Raw genomic sequence first — 20,935 nt, 5'->3', positions numbered from 1 at the left:
TGGTGCTGGAGAAGACTCTTGGGAGCTCCTTGGACAGCAAGGAGATTAAACCAGTCAATCCTAAAGGAAATAAACCCTGAATATTCATTGGAAGGACTGATGCTGAGGCTGAACCTCCAGTACTTTGGCCACCTGACGTGAAGAGCCGACTCATTGGAAAAAAACCCTGGTGCTGGCAAAGACTAAAGGCAGGAAGAGAAGGGGATGACAGAGGATGAGACGGTTGGATGGAATCATTGACTCAATGGACATGCGTTTGAGCAAACTCTGGGAGATGGTGCAGGACAGGGAAGCCTGGCGTGCTGCAAGTCCATGGGGTCACAAAGTCAGACACGACTGAGCAACTGAACGACAACAGTAACTGGGTTGTTGGCAGGGATTGGGTGAAACAATATTTATCCTGGGAATCGTCTAATGGAGAGGCCTTGAGGAGGACCTCTCGGGCACAGATCCAACCATGGAAGTTTAGTAAACAGGAACTCTTAGAATACGAAGTTTCTACTCGGGCAGGCTTCCAATGACCAAGAGGCAGCAAGTTTTCTGTAATGAAAGATGCCTTCTCAGCAAGAGAGGGTTCCCCTACTAGCCACGTGGACCAGACAGCCCATCAGGCTTTAACCGACATCAAGATGGCAGTGGGTGATTATAAACTAAGGAGCCAGGACAGTGACTCTGCAGACCTGGGCAGACCCACGAGGGCCAGGCTCTCATCTACGGAGTTTCCAGGCAAGCATAGCTGTGGAAGGCCAGGGAGTGTGAGGTGCTGCCCGGAATGTAGGTGCTCACATTCTCTCTGCAGCTCCTGGCAGCTACATCCTTTGGCAGGTCAGAAGTATCAATTTGACTAAATATCTGTCTCAATGCTGCAGCTGTAAAGCACACAGCAGTCACTCCTGTTATCTCTGCCTTAAAGACTGGGACACTTTGAGGCTGTAATCCTTAAGGGGAGGTGGCGGACAAGAACCGAGGCAAACCCAATGCCTTCCCAGTGGGACAGAATTAGGGGAAAATCACCTAGACTAAAAAGCCTGTACTAAACAGGACTTGAATCAATAGACAGTGATTTCTTGCCATGTCCTGGTTGTGAAAAAAACAAAAACAAAAACTCCCTCTTGTCAGTAAAAATCAAGAAAGATTGCTCCACTCCTCATTTTTAAGTAAAATGTATCATTTTCCAACAAGGCATCTCAATGTGTAGAGATGAAAAGCCCCAGGCTTCTGAGGTTTCCTTTTTCCTTTTGCTCTCCTCCCTTGCTCTCATGCAAGAACCAGGTGCTTTCAAATGCCTCCCAAGTGGTTTTTAGAAGACAGGAGATGAGGGAGGGGGCGGTCACACAAAAGGCAGGGCCCGGCTCCACCCAAAGTTCAGACCAAGGCTGAGAACAGAGGCAGCAAATGGTCCCTGACGTGTGTGGCCACAGGACCGCTCTTCCGGAAACATGGATCTTACCCGCCCTGTCCTGCCTGTCCCTCTTCTTCTCCGTTCTAGACCCGAGGTCCCTGGCCGAGCTTCCAGGCAGCCAACTCTCCGCGCCCTATCTCAACCGAGCTCTCTCAGCTCCTGCCCCCTGCCCCCCGGGGAGAAGGTGCTGTGGTTCTGACGATGAGCTCTGACTGCGGTCGGATCCAGACTCCGCCTGGCCAAGGGCCCAGCAGCTCACTCCACCGCTCAGCACCTGCACCCTGGACCTGGCACCAGCAGGATCCTCACCCAACCTGCTGGATTCTGCCCAGGACTGTCTTTTCAGAACCCTAGGACGCAGTCCTGTGTGGGGTCCAAAGTAAGTCTCTGGACTCATTGAGGAGTGGATTCTACTTCCAGAAAGTCGCTGACCCTCATGGTGACTCAGGTTTCTAACAAACAAAGTGCTAGTCACTAAGTCTTATCTGACTGTTTGTGACCCCATGGACTATAACCCGCCAGGCTCCTCTGTCCATGGGATTCTCCAGGCAAGAATACTGGAGGGGGTTGCCATTCCCTTCTCCAGGGGATCGTCTGGATCCAGGGATCAAACCCGGGTCTGCGGCATTGCAGGCAGATTCTTTACTGTCTGAGCCACCAGGGAGGCCCTATAAAGGGTGACACACATCCCTGGGTGGGCTCAAACCACCAACCTTTCGGTGAATCGCCGGATGTGCTAACTGCACCAGAAACACACCAGGATAGTCTTACAACCCCCTGGAGAAGGGAATGGTTAACCACTGCAGTGTTCTTGCCTGGAGAATCCCATGGACAGAGGGGCCTGGCAGGTTGCAGACCATGAGGTTTCAAAGAGTCTGACATGACTGAGCGACTAACAAGCAAAACGAGAACATAAACAGTACCAACCTCACGGAGCAATTGCAGACACGAGAGATGCAGGTGAAGCGTTAACCATAGTACCGCCCGGAAGGATTTCCCGTGACAACGGATCTTATTGTCCAATAAGACAGCCACTAGCCACAGGTGGCAAGTAACTACTTAGGATGTAGCTAGTGTGACCAAAGGCAGGCATCTTTTTTTTTTTTTCATTAAATTAAACAAGTTTAAATTCACACATGTGGCCAGTGGCTTCTGTGCCGGACAATGAATTTTAGAGCATTGCTGGCACGGCATGTTCTCAACAAATGTTGTTATAGTTGTTTATACTCTAACGTAGTTGCTCAGACAAAAAAAAGAAAAAAGAAAAAAAGACCATATTATTGACACCTCCAGTCTCCCCGTCACAACTCTCAAAACGCATGCACATTTATGTTTTTACCTTCACCAAGAGATTTACGTCCCCTGGAGACAGTACTGAAGAGGGGCCCTGTCAAAGTAAAAATAAATAAATACATACACACGAGCGCACACTGCATATTCCATGCTTCTGCAGCGAGCAACCTTCAAAATGTGACTGTAACAGGTGACATGTCTACACAGGACACAAAGAGCCTGGTCTACGCCCCACACTTGGGAACCACAGGCAGACTCTTCTGAGCAGTCCTAACTAACATCAGACTTTCTGGTCCGGTCTTCTTGGCCCTTTCTCTCTCCTCCTGGCCCCTCCTCCCTCTTCCATCACCACCAGCAGGTCCTGTGGGTACTGTGGAAGACAAAGGGGGCGGGTTGTCCTTTACTCCAGGTGGGTAATAGCTGCCGCTACCTGTCATTCACAACCTAGCATGAATCTAAAGTAATTCCTTCAGCTCCCCCAGGTGAAATAGCATTTTAAGCCTCATTCGTCTTTATGAGTTGGAAGTCTCTAACTTCAGGAAGGAGAGTTCAGAAATCAGGAGTAATTACAAAGCCTCTGAAGGCGTGAAGGAGTCTGCAGGTCACTGAGTTCACACTCAAACCCACGGTGAGTTGGGAAGGGACGTATTATGACTGTGGCTGGCCCAGAGCCCAAGTGGAGTGGAGGCTGGGTTCACCCTGGGGTGCAAGGGACAGGAAGCTGGGAAGGAAAATGGAAATGCAGAGGCAGACGCTGAAGGGACGAGGGATTCTCAGGTAAGGACTGGACACTGGCGTGCTGCTCTGCAAACTTCTGCATGTCGCAGTGGACAAGGAGTGCCAGAGAGCCCACAGTCCAGAGGGAAGGTGGCAGGCTTCCTCCAGAATGTGGGAAGCCTGGGACCACTACTAGACTTGTGGTGGCTGGTTCCTTCTGATTGAGTCCAGGTTTATCCAGTCTAGCCTGTTACAGAGACAATTTCCTGGCTTCCCCACTTTCCCTGACTCCATGGGGTTTCTGCCACATCCTGTGGCTCCAGACAGTGGCAGAGGCATTGTGTAAGTTTGCATAGGATAACCTTGGCACTGGCTGGGTGTACGTCATGCTTCCTAAGCTGAAATGCTCAAGTATTCAATCACTGCCCTGGGTTGCAAGAGGACACCACCTGAGAGAGACTGGGGTCGGAATGAGTCAGAGTCGGAGGGTCTGAAGGGGCCCCTTGCCTACAGGGAAAGCTTGCCTAGGCTGCATCTGCTGGTCAAAGCCTAGAACACCCTTAGTTATCAGAGACCGACCCTGGGGAGGAAGGCCAATCTGTGCCACATGCTAATTGAGTAAAACTTTAAAAGGGGAGAGGGGTTTTATTTTGACATTGCATGTTTTCCCGGGCAAATTAATAACGCAAGATTCATACTGTCCAAAATGGGATTTTTTTTTTTCTTTTACAAATTGGGAGATTTTTATGCTGCTGGCCTTGTATTCTTGGGGCTATTTTTCCGCTGTCATTTGAGCCCTCTGTAGAGTTGTTAGAGCTCTATGAGCACGGCTGGGCATCAGTTAGAAGAGAAGAAGGGGTGGATTTCCCATCTAGGTAGAGTGTGCCCTACAATTGTGACCCATTTCTGTGGGCCTCCTTAGAGAGGTCTGAATACACAGGAGCAAGGCCGGTGCAGGGGCAGTGGCCAGTCTGTTGTTGACGGGTGGGAAGTGCTGCGGTGAAGAGAGAGAGTCTGTGCCCTGCCCAGGCCGTCATTACCTCCTGGGCACCAACCACCTGCTGCCAGGACGCTGGCTGGCTGGTCACAGAGACGTCAGCTACACAGCCACTGATGATGGGCGGACGTGGAGGTGAGTAAGAATCGCTTCCTGACGGGCTAGCTCTAGCTGCTGCTCACACCCGAGAGCTCCCTGTGGATCAGGCTGAGGCTAGATTCCGGCTGAACCCACAGCTTCGATCGCCTCTTCCCCCACCATGCCCTGTTTTCTTCAATCTTAACAGGTTTCACCTTAATCAATCGCTGGGCACAAGAATCTCCACCAAAGGCTCTGCTTCTAGAGCACCCAAGGGTGGACAGGGGGCTCCTGCTACAGGGATTCTAGGGGTGCAGCCCTGGGAAAACCCCGTCCAGGGCCCACTGTCCACCCTTGGGGGGCTGGTGACTGCAGGAGAGGCTTTGGTTGTCCCAACCCTGAACATTCCCAAGACAGGTCTGGCCTGGCTGCTCTGGAGAGATGGCTACTAAATCCTTGGAATGCCCTGCCTGATAAGAGTGCCTTTGTTTACCCAGGGCCTTGGGCCATGCAGTTAACAGTGTCCTCCAGGGTGGGGGCCTGGGGCCAGTCTGACCTCTGGGTTTACCCAGGGCCTTGGGCCATGCAGTTAACAGTGTCCTCTAGGGTCGGGGCCTGGGGCCAGTCTGACCTCTGGGAGGGCGGGAGACGGTGGAGTAACCAAGACCACCCAGGGAGGCACGCCTGGTCTGGGTGAGCGTCCCTCGATAGCAACACCCCCTGAATTTCAGACCACTCAGGGTCACCCCCATGGACTCGGATTACACACAACTTCTGGGAGAGCCGAGTGTGGGGAGGGGACACGTGGAGGCCTCAGCCTCGTGTCTCGGGGGCTCCTTCCCTGGGATAAACCATCATCCTGAGTGTAACAGCTCTCCCGAGCTCTGGGAGCCCTTCTGGTGAGTCACTGAACCTGAGGGGAGTCCTGGGGACCCCTGAGAACGTGACTGGTCTGATTATCGAGACCAGAGACCCTGACAGCGACTCAGCAGTACCCGGGACCACGTTGGGGGAGGGTGTTCTGTGAACTTAGAGATAGTAAAGAGGGACCGATGCTCTCTGTCTCTGCCGGAAACCAGCTGAGACACGTCAAGATGAGCCCATCCTGTCCACTGGACTCTGCGGACTCACTTCTCTCTGCAGAGGTGTCAAGGTCTGGATTTGGCAGAGGTCATCTGAACCCCTTCAGATGCAGTAAGGCCTGAACGTTACTCTTCCACCCACTTCACCAGGGCCTGGCACTTGGGTACCAGGGTGGATTCTGTGAGCTTTATTTGGCTGCTGCAAATCTGACTCCGTGGAGGAGGAGGAACATATGAATAAGTACCCCCAACCTCCAGCGAGACTTTTCTCTCACCCTTCTGGCGGGTCTTAGTGAAGTTTCAGGACCCTTCTAGGAGACCAGGATGCCCGTCCAGGTGTCTGCTGTTCCCAGCAGCCTGGACAAGGCAGAGACAGACGCTCACGCCCTCAGGGGCGCCTCCAGGTCTCGGGTCTTTGCCTGACTGACACTCACAGCAGGCTGGGCTCACAGAGCAGACAGACGGCCATCCTGAGGGTGAGCCTCTGCCCAGGGAGTTCCCTGGCTTCTGAAACCAGTCTCGAGGCCTGGGACTCCCCAGTCGTGGCTGCCACTGCCTCTTCCTTCTCGGGCAGCAGGTTTCAAAGGGCTGATTTCTCCTGTATCTTCCCAGAGGCTTCCTGCCCACCCAGACCCGCTCATCCTCACTGCTCCTTCCCTGGAGGGCCCACTGGTAGCCTGGTTAGCTGGCTAAGCCTTTGGAGCATTTCTGGCGTTGGTAACTTAATCTGGGGGCTGGGCTCCCAGAGGGGATTCACTGCACAAGAGGGAAGTCTGCCAGAGCCAAGAGCATGGCCATGCTGCCCGGGACCCGGTGCTCAGGACTGTCTCGTCCCGCGCAAGCTCCTGTGGCTCTCCTTACGAGAGAAGAAAGGAAGCTTCTACTCTAACACGGTGAGGAACTGGCCATGGACAAGAAGTGGCTCCTGTCCATTTGCTCACCTCCAGGTCCCCATCCATCCCTTCCTGTACTGCTCCAAGTCCTGGGGGTATCAGGGACTCCCTGCCTCTGGCGCTCAGGTGAGCTGGCCCAAAGAGAGGTACACGGGGAAACTGGGCGGGGGGCACTGCTCCCTCCCAGCCTCTGGCCAGACTTCCTGGCAGTGGCTGTGAACCCACAATTTCCACTCCCATCTGGTAGCCTTGTCCCCACCGTTCCCGCTTTCTCTTGGCTCTGAAGATGGGCGCAAGGTAGTCCTGGCTTCCCTCTGTGTTTATCTCTGGGCATCACAGCCACCTCTGATTAGTTCCCTCCGCCCACAGCTCTGTATAAAGCCCCTTCTTAAAGCTTCTTGAGCCATCCGAGTTGCTGGCTGAACCTCTGATGGTCAAGATTCATCCAGAACAGTTAGATGACATACTGGTTTGCCAGGAGGCCCTCTTTCTCCTGGATTTCCTGGTACACCCTAAAAGAAGAAAGAAAGAAAAACTTTAATTCTGCTAAGCACATAATACTGATCCACTCTGCCCACTCTCTCCCTCAACCTCTCTCTCTGCCAAGTGCAACTCAGGAGAAAACAGATCACCCGATCGTGAAGACTGGCACGAACAAAAACTCACGGCTTCCAACCTCAGCTGAAGACCCAGAGCTTCTCAGGATATATCAACCTGGGCAAATGTTCAGAACAGTAAGCCACCCCTCTCAGAACTCCTTTCCAAAACACAAAACTGAAACTGCGTACATGTGTGTGCACATGTGGACACACACTCACACATCTGATCTTCAACTCCGGCCATCTTTTTCCAAACCCAGGCAGAAGGACCAACTTTGAACCAGAGGAGGGCAAAACAGCAGGAGGTGTTGTGTGGGATATACCCAGGAACTCACACGGTTCTGACAGCATCACACAGAAGCAAAAGAAGTGCAAGCACACAACACACACTTAGAGGCCACCGTGGACAGAGGGGCCAAACACTCAACATGCTCCTGGGGGAGCGGGCAGGGCTCGGTGCAGAAAACAGCTCCTCCAGCGGTTTCCTGGTCATGGAGGCCTGGGGTAGGGGGGGCGGGCGGCAGGGGGGCGGTCAGCGGGGACACAAGCCACACCCCTTGCCTTTACTTACATCCTGGCCAGCTGGTCCCTGGAGGCCGGGAAACCCAGGTGGGCCTCGAGATCCCTGAAGAAAAAGAAGACATTCCCCGACACTTAAAAACCAAGGGCCCCCTTGCCTGGGTCGGTTCTCCTTGTCCAACCGCCTGGCGCTCTGAGCAATCAGATGGGACGGAGGTATCTGAGAGCAGCCAGGGCTTGAGGAGTGGCTGTCTTCAACACACAGAGAGAACGCTCTGGAAAACCTTCCCCATGATGCTGACTGCCCAGGCCCCCTTCGCAGGCCCCCTTCCTACTCCTGCAGTGAGACGGGCCTGAGCTCACCCCGGGTGCAGGGTCGATTACCAGCCTCGGGGGGCCCACCGGCTGGACAGACTGTGAGAGGCCCAGTGCAGAACCCAGCACTCGAGTGACTGTTCGCTATTTTTTATTGGAAAGTCGTTGCCATCCTGCTGACAATTTCTAGGTGGTATCAGGAGTCGGCCCAAATCATCTTTCAATTATGTATCTCACTTCCTGCAGGAATCAATCTTTCTAGACCTTCCCGCCTGCCTCTCAGATGAAGAGAGCACCCTCACTGGCTCCTGGCTCTGCGGCTGGGGGCAGTGAAGCTGGGATTCAAAATTACTTCCTCTGGCAGCATGATGACGTGCGTGAAACCACAGCCGTCCATCCAGAGGGAAGCAGAGGTGGCAAAAAGCAAAGGCAGTGCCAGCCTGCCCAGCTGTCACCGGAGCTCAGGGCACGGACAACCCACCTCCCGACTCCACCATTCCGCAGGTGAGTGCCTGTATCTTGGAGAATCTTCACTGTATATAACGTTGAAGATTTTTTTTAAACTACTGTCTTTGCTGACCCCTCCATCTTCAAATGGCTTTGATTAGTGCATAATTTCTCCCATCAAGACACAGCCCTGTATTTAAGTCATACTGTACCGGAGGACCTTTCTCTCCTGGTGGTCCAGAGGGGCCCTAAGAAACAAGCAAACAAGTAAGTAAGCAAACTGGAAGTGAAACGTCTGTTTAAATGTGCTGTGGTGTTTATCTCTAAGGCTGGGTCCTTAAGGAAAAGCTAACGCCCTCCCATCTGTTTTTAAGAAAAAGCTTTTTAGTTTTGTATCAGGGTATAATTGATTAACAGGGTTGTGATAGTTTCAGGTGGACAGCAAAGGGACTCAGCCATACATACACACGTATCCATTCTCCCCCAAGCTCCTCTCCCATGCCGGCTGTCACAGAACCTTGAGCAGAGTTCCCTGTGCTATCCAGTAGGTCCTTGCTGACCATCTATTTTAAATACAGCAGAGTGTACATGTCCACCCCAAACTCTAACTACCCCTTCCTCCCATCCCTTCCCCCAGGCCACCATAAGTCTGTGAGTCAGTTTTGTTCCGTAAGTTCATTTGTATCATTTCTTTTCAGATTCCACATATAAAGGACATCACGTGCTCTGTCCCCTTCTCTGCCTGGCTCACTTCACTCACGGTGACCATCTCTGGGTCCACCCATGCTGCCGCAGATGGCAATGCCATTCTTTTTCATGGCTTCCTGCATCTGTAAGGCACAGTGCCACCCCCTCTCTCATGCGCCCACTATTGCTGTGTGTGGGGATCCTCCTGGAACCTCCTCCACTTGCCCTGCACTGGTGCTGCCCCATCCTGGCACCCAGCGGGTGTCTGACGCCTAGCCCATCCCCAGCCCTGGTGCAGAGTGGACCCTGCATTTCAGCACTCTTGTGCTGCACGCCCTGCTTGCTTGGGCGGGATGGGCAGGGGAAGGGGCAGGTCGAGACTCCCCAGAGTGGGCTGCATGGCTGATGCTGCAGCGGTACCCCTTCCCTCACATGCACGCACACATACAGATACATGTGTGTGCGTGCACACACACACACACACCACGGTCTGCCATCCCACACATGTGAGCAGCTTACAACCTGGCTTCCCGAGCTGAACCGAAGATGCGCGCCCTGCCTGAGGCACTAGTGTCAAGTGTCAGGCCCCGAATGAGCAGCACTGGCCCTGGGCCCCAAGCCTTCGCATCCACAGAGGAGACGCCACCCTGCCCTCCTGCCTGGACAAGTTCTCCTTGCCACACGTGGGTTCCCAGCATAGATGTCGACACCCCTGGATGTCTCCCAGGCTTCTGCCAGGGGGCTCGTTAGAACCGGTCCCCAGCCCCCAGGTCACCCCATCTAGGACGGATGGCCTGGTACTGTCATTGCTTCCGGGCCCATCTGCCCTCTCTCCTCTGCCCTGGGGGCACTCAGCACACACTCTCCAGGACTCAGCACCACCCTGGGAATAGCCAGACACAGTAGAGCACAGCACACGGCATGCTGCTAAAATTAAAATTTTATGGTATGAGAACTTGAAAATCAAGTGTTATCATCCTCATCGTTGATGATCAAACAAAGGCTGGAAGAGACAAGGAGACAGCCCATGCCACACCATGAGTCCCTCCCCAAGTCCCACCACCCGCTCTCTGCCCCGGGCACCTGTGTGTCCCCACACCATGTCTCAGTCCCCAGGTGTGTGGAGTCCCACCACCCGCTCTCAGTCCTGGGCACCTGTGTATCCCTGAAGCGGCACCCAGGAGAACCTCCGAGATACCCAAAGAGGGAGAAGCGCCTTTACACAAAGGCAAAGGTCCCAGACAGCACCACAGACCAGGTAACCTAAAAGCCTGCCCATTAAACACGTCCCAGAAGTTCCTGATAAGATAAAATAAGCATCATTTTCAGTGTAGAGTTGAGCACTAAACTAGTGGAAACTTCCAGAGGACTAAGTCAAGCAGGTAAGAAGACAGTGGGCTCTGGGCTTCCCTGGTGGTCCAGTGGGCAAGAATCTGCCTCGCAATGCGGGGGTCGGTGGGGGCGCTCAGCAGTGGGACTCTGCAACTCCATGGACTGTGGGAGCCTATGGAGCCCCAGAGGGCGCCTCTGTCCATGGAATTTTCCAGACAAGAATACTGGAGTGGGTTGCCATTTCCTACTCTAGTACTTTACTCGTATCAACCTAAAAACTCCCCTCAAGAAACACAAACAGCCCTTTCAACCCTCATAGAAGATTTCTTTAAGAGCAATACATGAAATAATTTCCTTATTGCGCTCTGCAAATATTTACTGAGAGCCTCACATACAACCAGGCGTGGCAGCCAGGGAACACGGGTTCAATCCCTGGTCTGGGAAGATTCCACAGGCCGCAGTGCAGCTAAGCCTGTGTGCACAACTCCCAAGCCTCTGCTCCGGAGCCCTGGAGCCTCAGCTACTGAAGCCCAGGCATGTGGAGTCCATATTCTGCAGCAAGGGAAGCTACCGAAAAGGGGCTGCCCGAGCGCCGCAATCAGGGTGTCTCCCCCACTCTCTGCAACCAGAGAAAGCCCTTGTGCAGCAATGAAGATCCGGTGCAGCTGAACACAAGTGAGTAATTTTTTTTTTAAGAGGAGACAATGGACTCAGAATCCCACGCAGAACCTCCCCGACTCACAGATCACTTCCCCCTCCATGAGCTTTCAGGCTCTCGTCAAGCTGAAGGTCAATGGCACCCGGGGACCAATATACACACATCCAAATTTCATTCCTACCACAGTAGCTCCTTATTGAGGCTGTATACTTACTCCTCAAGGAAAGGGCTTAAGGACAGTTTATAACTGGCCTGGGGAATGCTGCCAGATTTTAGAGGCACTTTTTGTTTCTAAATTGAACTCCAAGATGCACCTCAAGCATTTGGCTTGTTCATCAGACTAAGCGTTGGATTCCTCTCATCTGTCATTTAATAGAACATCCACATGTGAAGGATGGAATTGGTTGTCAAAAAGGTCTTCATTTCAAATCTTAGTTCTGTCAATTATTAATTGTTTGAGCTTGAGCACATTACTTTGTTTTTCTGAGCTTCAGCTTCCTTATTTATAACACAAATCTGGGTGATCACCTTGGCTCCTATGATCAGAAGCAGAAGATCCTCTAAGTAGAGAACAGGACCGGTGCCTGGCCTATAACAGGCATTCCCACAGCTATCTTGCTACTATACTTTTAAGAAATAGAGGAGTGTGCGATGGAGGAGCGATTGTGTAACAACGTCCCAATGTCAGTCTGAAATCTGAAGCCTAAACACATGTTCCACCATAAAGACCCTATTTCTGAGATCACACCCTCTGATGGGTTTGTTCAAGAGTCACTTTACGCAACACACATATTTTGGCCTTTGATACCATGTTCCACTTAAAAGGAACTACGACTCCTTGGAGAAATGACTGATCCCAGATCTGGACAAGGAATATATTCAAATCTGGAACATTCTATCATTCCAAATGGGATCAGGGAAACTACCAACCAGCATCTCTTACATCTGCATTGGCAGGCAGGTTCTTTACTACTGTGGCTCAGCTGGTAAAGAATCTGCCTGCATTGTGGGAGACCTGGCTTCGATCCCTGGCTTGGGAAGACCCCCTGGAGAAGGGAAAGGCTACCTACTCCAGTACTCTGGCCTGCAGAATTCCATGGACTGTATAGTCCATGGGATCACAAAGAGTTGGACACAACTGAGCAACTTTCACTTTCACGTTTTCTTTACCACTAGCGCTACCTGGGAAGCCTAAAGACTGCTAGGCCACCTGTGTCAAAAGCACTTAGGGTCAACCCAAAGAGGCTCCTATTTGCATAAAATAAGACAATCTGGACAGCAAAAGGAAGAATACCTGCCATACATTAAAACAAACTTAATGTGTTTAACTCTGAGTTCAAAATTATTAATAGAAAACCAAAAACACCTCATTGATCATCTTTGCGAGATACCAAGGAACCAAGTACCAGGGAACCAATTGTGCTCAAACTACCGCACAATTGCGCTCATCTCACACGCTAGTAAAGTTATGCTCAAAATTCAGCAATATGTGAACCGTGAACTTCCAGATGTTCAAGCTGATTTTAGGAAAGGCAGAGGAACCAGAGATCAAATTGCCAACATCGGCTGGATCATGGAAAAAACAAGAGAGTTCCAGAAAAACATCTATTTCTGCTTTATTGACTATGCCAAAGCCTTTGACTGTGTGGATCACAATAAACTGTGGACAATTCTGAAAGAGATGGGAATACCAGACCACTTGACCTGCCTTGTGAGAAACCTATATGCAGGTCAGGAAGCAACAGTTAGAACTGGACATGGAACAACATCTGGTTCCAAATAGGAAAAGGAATGCGTCAAGGCTGTATATTGTCACCCTGATTATTTAACTTCTATGCAGAGTACATCATGAAATGCTGGGCTAGAAGAAGCACAAGCTGAAATCAAGATTGCTGGGAGACATATCAATAACTTCAGATATGCAGATGACACCACCCTTATGGCAGAAAGTGAAGAGGAACTAAAAAGCCTCTTGATGAAAGTGAAAGAGGAGAGTGAAAAAGTTGGCCTAAAGCTCAACATTCAGAAAACGAAGATCATGGCATGTGGTCCCAACACTTCATGGGAAATAGATGGGGAAACAGTGGAAACAGTGTCAGACTTTATATTTGGGGGCTCCAAAATCACTGCAGATGGTGACTGCAGCCATGAAATTAAAAGACGCTTACTCCTTGGAAGGAAAGTTATGACCAACCTAGATAGCATATTCAAAAGCAGAAACGTTACTTTGCCGACTAAGGTCCGTCTAGTCAAGGTTATGGTTTTTCCAGTGGTCATGTGTGGATGTGAGAGTTGGCCTGTAAAGAAAGCTGAGCACCGAAGAATTGATGCTTTTGAAATGTGGTGTTGGAGAAGACTCTTGAGAGTCCCTTGGGCAGCAAGGAGATCCAACCAGTCCATTCTGAAGGAGATCAGCCCTGGGATTTCTTTGGAAGGAATGATGCTAAAGCTGAAACTCTAGTACTTTGGCCACCTCATGCGAAGAGTTGACTCATTGGAAAAGACTCTGATGCTGGGAGGGATTGGGGGCAGGAGGAGAAGGGGACGACAGAGGATGAGATGGCTGGATGGCATCACGGACTCGATGGACGTGAGTCTGAGTGAACTCCAGGAGTTGGTGATGGACAGGGAGGCCTGGCGTGCTGCGATTCATGGGGTCTCAAAGAGTCGGACACAACTGAGTGACTGAACTTAACTGAGGGAACCAAGTTGTTATTTGAAAATAATTTACAGGAAAACATAATCGGCCTTCCACAAGAAGGGCTCGACTGGGTATCCAAATTATAAATGAGGGAACACCTCTCCATACAGAAGGACTGGAGCTAATACATAAAAGAACTGATTAAACTGAAAGAACACCAATTTGCAAGCCTTGATGTGCTAACTGATCTAAGGCTTGGACATCAAAGGCTGTGAACGTCAAGACAAGACACCGCCAGACGTCAGATACCTCCTGCTGGAAGGACACACAGCCTGTGAAGTCTTGTCAGAAAGATCAAACCTGAATTTGCTCCAGCCTTGAGGCCCAAGTATGGGTGTACAGGAAACATGGGGACCAGGAAGCAATGAGCTATTCTGTGAGCAGAGTTCAGACTGTGGGAAGCTCCATAAGACCAAACAATACATCTTGTTTCATCAATTTAAAAAATATCTAAACTTGAAATTTGATCCCCTCTACCTTGCTCCTCCTCCCATAGATATCTACCTAAAGACACAGCACATTTTATTCTCCATCACCTTTCATCTGAAGGGCTCATGGGCACCCGGCTACATGCTGGGCTCCCGGGGCAGGTCAAACACTTGCTTTGCCTTTCATCAGCAGCTTGAGCCAGGCCCACTGTCTGAACCTCTCCAAGCCTGCGTTTCCTCATCTGTAAACTGGACACAATCACAGCTCGGGCTCCCAGGACCACCGCGAAGACTGCGGAAGGCAATGCATTGAGAAGCCGTGCCCGGGAGCCTTGCCCACTTGTGTGAGTGCTCAGTATGCCTTAGGAACTATTATAGGAACCACAAAAAGCCGTGTTGAGTTTAGAAAGGAGCATTTTCAATTGGAAACGAGAGTAGAAATTTATTTAAAACCTTTTTTTCTTCCAACAACAGAGGAGTCCCCCTGAGACTTCAATCGAAAAGCCAAGATAAGGATATTTGGGATACTCAGCTCCTGGTTATGCAAGGGGCCCTGGGGCCTGGGTTTCCCAGGTGGCACTAGTGGTAAAAAACCCACCTGCCAACGCAGGAGACGTAAGAGACGTGGGTTCAATCCCTGGCTCAGGAAGATCCCCTGGAGGAGGGCATGGCAACTGACTCCAGTCATTCTTGCCTGGAGAATCCCATGGAGCCTGGCGGGCTACAGTCCATAGGGTCACAAAGAGTCGGACACAACTGAAGTGACATAGCACGTTCACTGGGGTCCGGGGTGGTGCACAGCTCCTCCTCTGCAACCCAGGGGACCTCGCGCTGCGCACAGAACAGGATGAGAGCACTGGGAGTGAATGAAGCCGCAGCGCCTGACCTAAGTCCCTCGGGTGACTGCCGAAGGATGCCTGGGGTCCCCAGGTAGCAGCTGGGCGAGATGGGGCTACCTGTCTGCACACACTCCTTTAGAAGGGCAGCAGGCCAGCCTGATCTGGGGATAGCACGAGCTGTGGTGTGGTTCTTAGAACCAAAGGAACTGGGCTAAACCAGGAGACAAGGCATATGAACAGAAACAGCACCGAGACTTGCAAGTCAGTAGTTCAGAAGCAGTGAAGTGTGTGAGACGACCTGGGCACAAAGGAAAGTGTGTCCTTGGTCACTCAGTCGTGTCCGACTCTCTGCGACACCATGGACTATAGCCTGCCAGGCTCCTCTGTCCATGGGATTTCCCAAGCAATGATACTGGAGTGGGTTGCAGTGCCCTCCTCCAGGGGATCTTCCCAGCCCAAGGATCAAACCCACATCTTCTGAGACACTGCCTGCCTTGGCGGGTGGATTCTTTGCTTTTGAACTGTGATGTTGGAGACGACTCTTGAGAGTCCCTTGGACTGCAAGAAGATCCAACCAGTTCATTCTGAAGGAGATCAACCCTGGGATTTCTTTGGAAGGAATGATGCTAAAGCTGAAGCTCCAGTACTTTGGCCACCTCATGCGAAGAGTTGACTCGTTGGAAAAGACTCTGATGTTGGGAGGGATTGGGGGCAGGAGGAGAAGGGGACGACCAAGGATGAGATGGCTGAGTGGCATCACTGACTCGATGGACGTGAGTCTGGGTGAACTCTGGGAGATGGTGATGGACAGGGAGGCCTGGCGTGCTGCAATTCATGGGGTCGCAAAGAGTAGGACACGACTGCGCAACTGAACTGAACTGAACTGAGCACCACCTGGCAAGTCTGGCACAAGGAAGGACTATGTAAACGTGAATTCCTGCTTTACTGCTGCCCTGGCTTGGAGGGCAGCTAAGGGCATCTGCTCGGAGCTAGAACGCTGGGGTCCAATCCTAGCTCCCCGACGTCCTCACTATGACTTCAGGCAACTGTCACATCTCTTACGTGGATTCCCTCATTCGTAAAATGAAAGAGAGAACAGGATCTGCTTGGCAGGGTGGCTGGGAGGACTGGGTGAGAGGATACCCATGAGATAAGTGAGGGGATGGATGTGGGTATCTTGCTCAGAGCTGGACGCGGCAAGTGGGCAGGCCATGTGAGCTGTGGTCATGAGCGCTCCAGCTTTTAGTGGCTTTCATTTCCATTTTTGTTCTATTACTCCCTGGAAGAGCAGGGAGTGGGAAGAACGGCTCCACTCAGCAAACCTGACAGATGCTTCCCCACATCATCAGTGCCATGCTTCCTCTCTCCCGCAGTCTGTAGGTCTGTAAAGGGCTGTGAGCTCGTTTTCTTTGTATGTGAACCCTCAGTGTCTGGGCAAAGTCAGAACAAGTGACTCCAGAGAGGGAACGCTGAAGACAGAAAGGAGAGGCGATTCCAGGCAATGGAGGCTGAGAAAGACGTTAGGGGAGCAGTTGTGTGGCATTTAAAGGTTCAAGGAAAGCTTCTAGGTGTTACTACCAACATGACCGAGCTGTAACCCTCCCTATACCCTTGATCTAGAAACTACTGCTCAGGCCGGGGTCCTGGGGTGCTGCTGGGGGAGCCCCGCCCTCGCTGACCTCAGGCTCAGAGGCTCAGTGAAGTTCAACAGCACTTTGATCTGCCCTCAGGCCTAACTGGGTCATTTTCAAGCTTATCATACCCCGCTAAGGAAGATCACAGGCAACCTTAAGATAAAAGGGATGTTTTGTTACTGTCTTGAAGGGAGAAGTTGAAACGCCAAACAATTGCCTCTCCATCCACTCCCCCGCCCGGTGATGCGCAGAGCTTGGCAGAGAAAGCCTCGGGCTCCCTTCCAGGGAGGATAAGTGTTGCTCTTGGATGCCCAAGCCTAGGAGCACAGAGCCACAGGAAGAGGGGCCAGAGGAATCGAGGCTTCATGTGAGGAGGTGATGGAAATGAGCAAGCCCACCCACGCTGGGGAAACCGCAGGCCAGCTGAAGCAGAGGAAGAGAGCTGGCTTCAGAGGACTGGAAGCAATGGTCCTGGCCCTGGACTAGCTGTGTGACACCAGCCAAGTCTCCTCACTTCTGAGCCCCAGACGGTTTACCCAGAGAACACTGAAGGAACAGACACCTTCAGTACGAGTGTGACCACTCACTGGTGTCTGACTCTCTGCGACCCCATGGACTGTAGCCCACCAGGCTCCTCTGTCCGTGGGATTTCCCAGGCAAGAAACCTGGAGCAGGTTGCCATTTCCTCCTCCAGGGGATCTTCCCAACCCAGGGACTGAACCTGCGTCATCCTGCATTGCAGGATTCTTTACCACCGAGCTACCTGGGAAGCCCTAGACACCTTCAGTGACCCTCTCCAGCACCTCTGGGCACACACCCACCTGGCAGGTTCTGGGTGAGGTGCCTGCCCTGGGGCATCTGTAGCCACGAGGGGATGCTTAGCCCGAGTTCCAGTCCCCCCCTCCACCCGCGCACCCCGGAGCAGCCCTCACTGACTCCCACCAGGAGTCGACCCTGGCTGTGCCCCAACCTTTGTAGAACACCTCTGCAGCTGCACCAGCATCTCCAGGGCCTTGCCAGGGGACAATGCCACTCCCCAAGGGGTGATTTCTGAGATGATTTCCCCCAATAAACCCACAGCCCTTGAATTCTGATCTCGGGAGATGCTAATGCAGAAGCCCAGCCTTCAACAAAGGATAAACCAGCTTTCCCAGCACAGAGGCCTGAGGACATGGACGCTCAGGACCCAGCCCCAGACACAGACCACTCAGCCCATGGCAGGGGGCTGCCGAGCCCGGGGGCGTGAGGGGTGCACTCACACCCTGTCATCAGCCCCGCTCCACCTCCACACCCCCCTGAACCCTCATACAGACGGTCCGGCCACCAGGAAGGAGCCCGGGCCAGCGGCCAAAGACAGGATTTATGGAAGCTCCAGAAGGTCTCACCCACCACGGAAGCTTTTAATCAGTGGAAGTGGAGGAAGGACCCTGAGCGGTTGACTCGTGGCCTCTCAGCTGGAGGCAGCCAATTACCTTTCAGGTGTAATCACTTGGGTGGGGACGTATTTCAGGGGCTATTTCATGGCTCTGAGGTGGGAGGTGGGGCGACAAGCGTCCCCCTCTGCTGCCTGGCTTTCTGATTAAGGTTTTCCTACGGTGACTCCCTGGGACAGGACGTGCAGAGGCCCGTGAAATGACGGAGGGACCACTCCAGATCACAGTTTCTCTTCTAAGCAGCTAACGCCTGCAGGACTCAGAATCCTGACTCCGGCAGAGAAGGCCCCATTAAAGGCAGGATTTCTGAAACAAAGAGAAAGCCTGAAACCTGCTGCGTTTCTTCACTACATATTGTTTCTTCCAGTTACCAACAGATTGTAAAAGACAGCCAAAGACAAAAGATAAAGCTGATGCAATAGAGGGGTTTTTTTCATCAGAAATTTTAGCAGAGAATTTAAGAAAAACAGATTAAAACTGGACATTTCTGAGAGGATACCACCTGCCTTCTCCCTGTTTTCCAGGGACCTTTAGGAAGACACAAGGGCACTGGTCTTCCCGCCTTGAAGGCAGCCCCACTGCTGGGAGGAGAGTGGCAGCGAGCTGGTCATTTCTGGGAGGAGGAGAATACAGACGAGGGTTCCCGGGGGGAATTTCAGGGAGAGAGTGAGAGGGCTAAGAGTAGCACCGGGGCAAGGAGAGGGGGTTTACTTAACAAGTGGTGCTGTGGGTAACCACGCTTCCCAGGTGGCTCAGTGGTTAAGAACCCACCCGCCAATGCAGGGGAAGCATGAGACAAGGGTTCCACCCCTGGGTCGGGAAGATAAGCCTGGAGAAGGAAATAGCAGCCTACACCAGTATTCCCGCCTGGGAAATTCAGAGAAAGCCCACGGGGTGGCAAAGAGTCGAACCCGACTTAGTGACTGAGCACACACTGTAATACACTGGACTTCCTCTCAAATTCCTTAGAGACAAATGAGGCATGCTGCCACTTTGTTTCTTGAATGAGAAACCAAACAGAGACCAGGTCATGTGTTGCTCCAGTTTATATTCAGAGTACGTTTAATAGGAGTAAAGTCTGATTGTGCTTCTGGGTTAAGATAATGACGACGACAACGTCATCAATGATACACGGGCAGTTTGGATTCTATGAGCTTTAGCAGCCATATCAGAAAACCACTGAGTATTGGAGCTTCCTAGTAGAAGGATATGAATTATCCACCAAAACCACCAATCCGAAGACTACTTCATAGGACTTTATTTTGGAGATAAAGACCTTTCCTGGGGGCTTCCCTGGTGTCTCAGTGGTAAAGAATCTGCCTGCCAATGCGGGAGACACAGGTTCAGTCTCTGATCTGGGAAGATCCCACACGTCCCACAGTAACTAACCCCACGGCCCACAACCGCTGAGCCTGTGCTCTAGAGCCTGGGAGTCGCAAGTACCGAACCTGCTGCCACATCTACCGAAGGCCACGTGCCCTACAGCCTGTGTGCTCTGCACCCAGAGATCCGCAGTGAAGCCGGAGCAGCCCCCACTTGCAGGAACTAGAGAAAAGCCCTCGTGGTGATGAGACCCAGCAAACCCAGAAATAATAAAATAATTAAAAAAAGAAAAGACCTTTCTTGATTATACTGATGTCCTCAGCAATATATTGATTGGAGAGGGATAATGAACTCACCTTTGCCAAGAAAGAGCATGAAGGCAAGTCACTCCTCCAAGACCATGCCCCTCCCCCAACCAGCCCAGGCTCACTGGCTTCCACTCAGTTTTCGCCAAGTTTGGACAGTGAGTCCTTTCCCTCCCTTTTCTTTTTTTAATGAGCTTTGTTCTCTCACTCCTCTTTGAAAGGACACGTCTTGGTCTCCCCAGAGGCCTTATTCCCATAAGAAATACACCAGGTTACAGTAACAGCATCAGCCACAGTGGACAGGCCTACAGCCTGACCAACCCGGGGATCAGTGACCCCCGACCAGATCAGCCCGGAAGGCAGCAGCCCTGCCGTCGTAGCAGGCCCCGGCTGTGAGTGCTGGAGCAAGGAGGTGCCGGGTGAATAAAGACTCACCGGAGGGCCGGCGACCGCCATGCCTGGCTCTCCACGGTTGCCAGGAGAGCCGGGGATCCCAGGCGCACCACGGTCCCCCTGAAGAGAGAAAACAACACAGTCAAGACGTCAGCTCTGGGCAGGAGAGAGCAAAGGTGCAAGGCAACTCTGTTCCTCCCACTGTCTGGACCATATCCTCCAGCCAGCATCTCTCCCAGCACCCCACTCTGCACGCCCCCTTGAGTTCATCCAAGCTGCCCCTCATCCCACTCAGTCCAACACGCCTGGACCACAGTCACCAACTGTGACCACCCACCTTTCAGCAGTGACCTGTGCCCCAACACTGCCCATGGCTCCAGATGTGATTATAACCATATGATCCCCACCACAGGTGACCACAATTTCAAGTTTTACTGTGCTTTTTCCATGATTCTCCCACCACCATCCTGAACTCATCCCAGAGTTGACCATGTATCCACATTTCAACCCAATCCTCCCATCATCAATAAATGAATTCATTTTGCCAATAATGTGTACCAAGTACCTATATTTTGTGAGTCACTTTCCCAGGGGTTGCAAGGGGCAAGAATGACTGAGATACAATCTCTGCCTTCAAGCATGGTGGTTAATAGAGTGTAGGTTTAAGTTCTGGTTTCAACACTTGGTAACTGCTAGCTTCAGAGGGCAACAATTTCCTTCCTTTACTAAGGCCAGGGTATACGAGGAGCTGCCAGGCCAGCAGAGCCTATTTGTTCGGAGATCATGAGAACAGAGTGCCTGGCATGGCAGTCAACACACTTCAGCTGCTGGGGTTGTTGCCGGTCTCAGGTGCCCATCAT

The 20,935-nt window shown here is 51.9% G+C and overlaps 1 protein-coding gene across 1 annotated transcript in view; it reads right to left on the bottom strand.

The window, feature by feature from the left end:
• Positions 1–20,935, bottom strand: part of COL22A1 (collagen type XXII alpha 1 chain) — a 200,874-nt gene that overhangs the window by 47,777 nt on the left and 132,162 nt on the right. Inside the window, exons 41-45 of the mRNA XM_068983408.1 lie at positions 20,118–20,197; positions 8,555–8,590; positions 7,633–7,686; positions 6,930–6,974; positions 2,742–2,789 (exon numbers count right to left, since the gene is read on the bottom strand). Coding sequence (XP_068839509.1) covers positions 2,742–2,789; positions 6,930–6,974; positions 7,633–7,686; positions 8,555–8,590; positions 20,118–20,197 — 263 coding nt within the window. The remainder of the gene's footprint in view (positions 1–2,741; positions 2,790–6,929; positions 6,975–7,632; positions 7,687–8,554; positions 8,591–20,117; positions 20,198–20,935) is intronic.

The sequence above is a fragment of the Capricornis sumatraensis genome, chromosome 11 (genome assembly GCF_032405125.1).
Source record: "Capricornis sumatraensis isolate serow.1 chromosome 11, serow.2, whole genome shotgun sequence".
In the NCBI taxonomy this organism is placed as follows: domain Eukaryota; kingdom Metazoa; phylum Chordata; class Mammalia; order Artiodactyla; family Bovidae; genus Capricornis; species Capricornis sumatraensis.
This window is presented reverse-complemented; position numbering and strand designations above follow the sequence as displayed.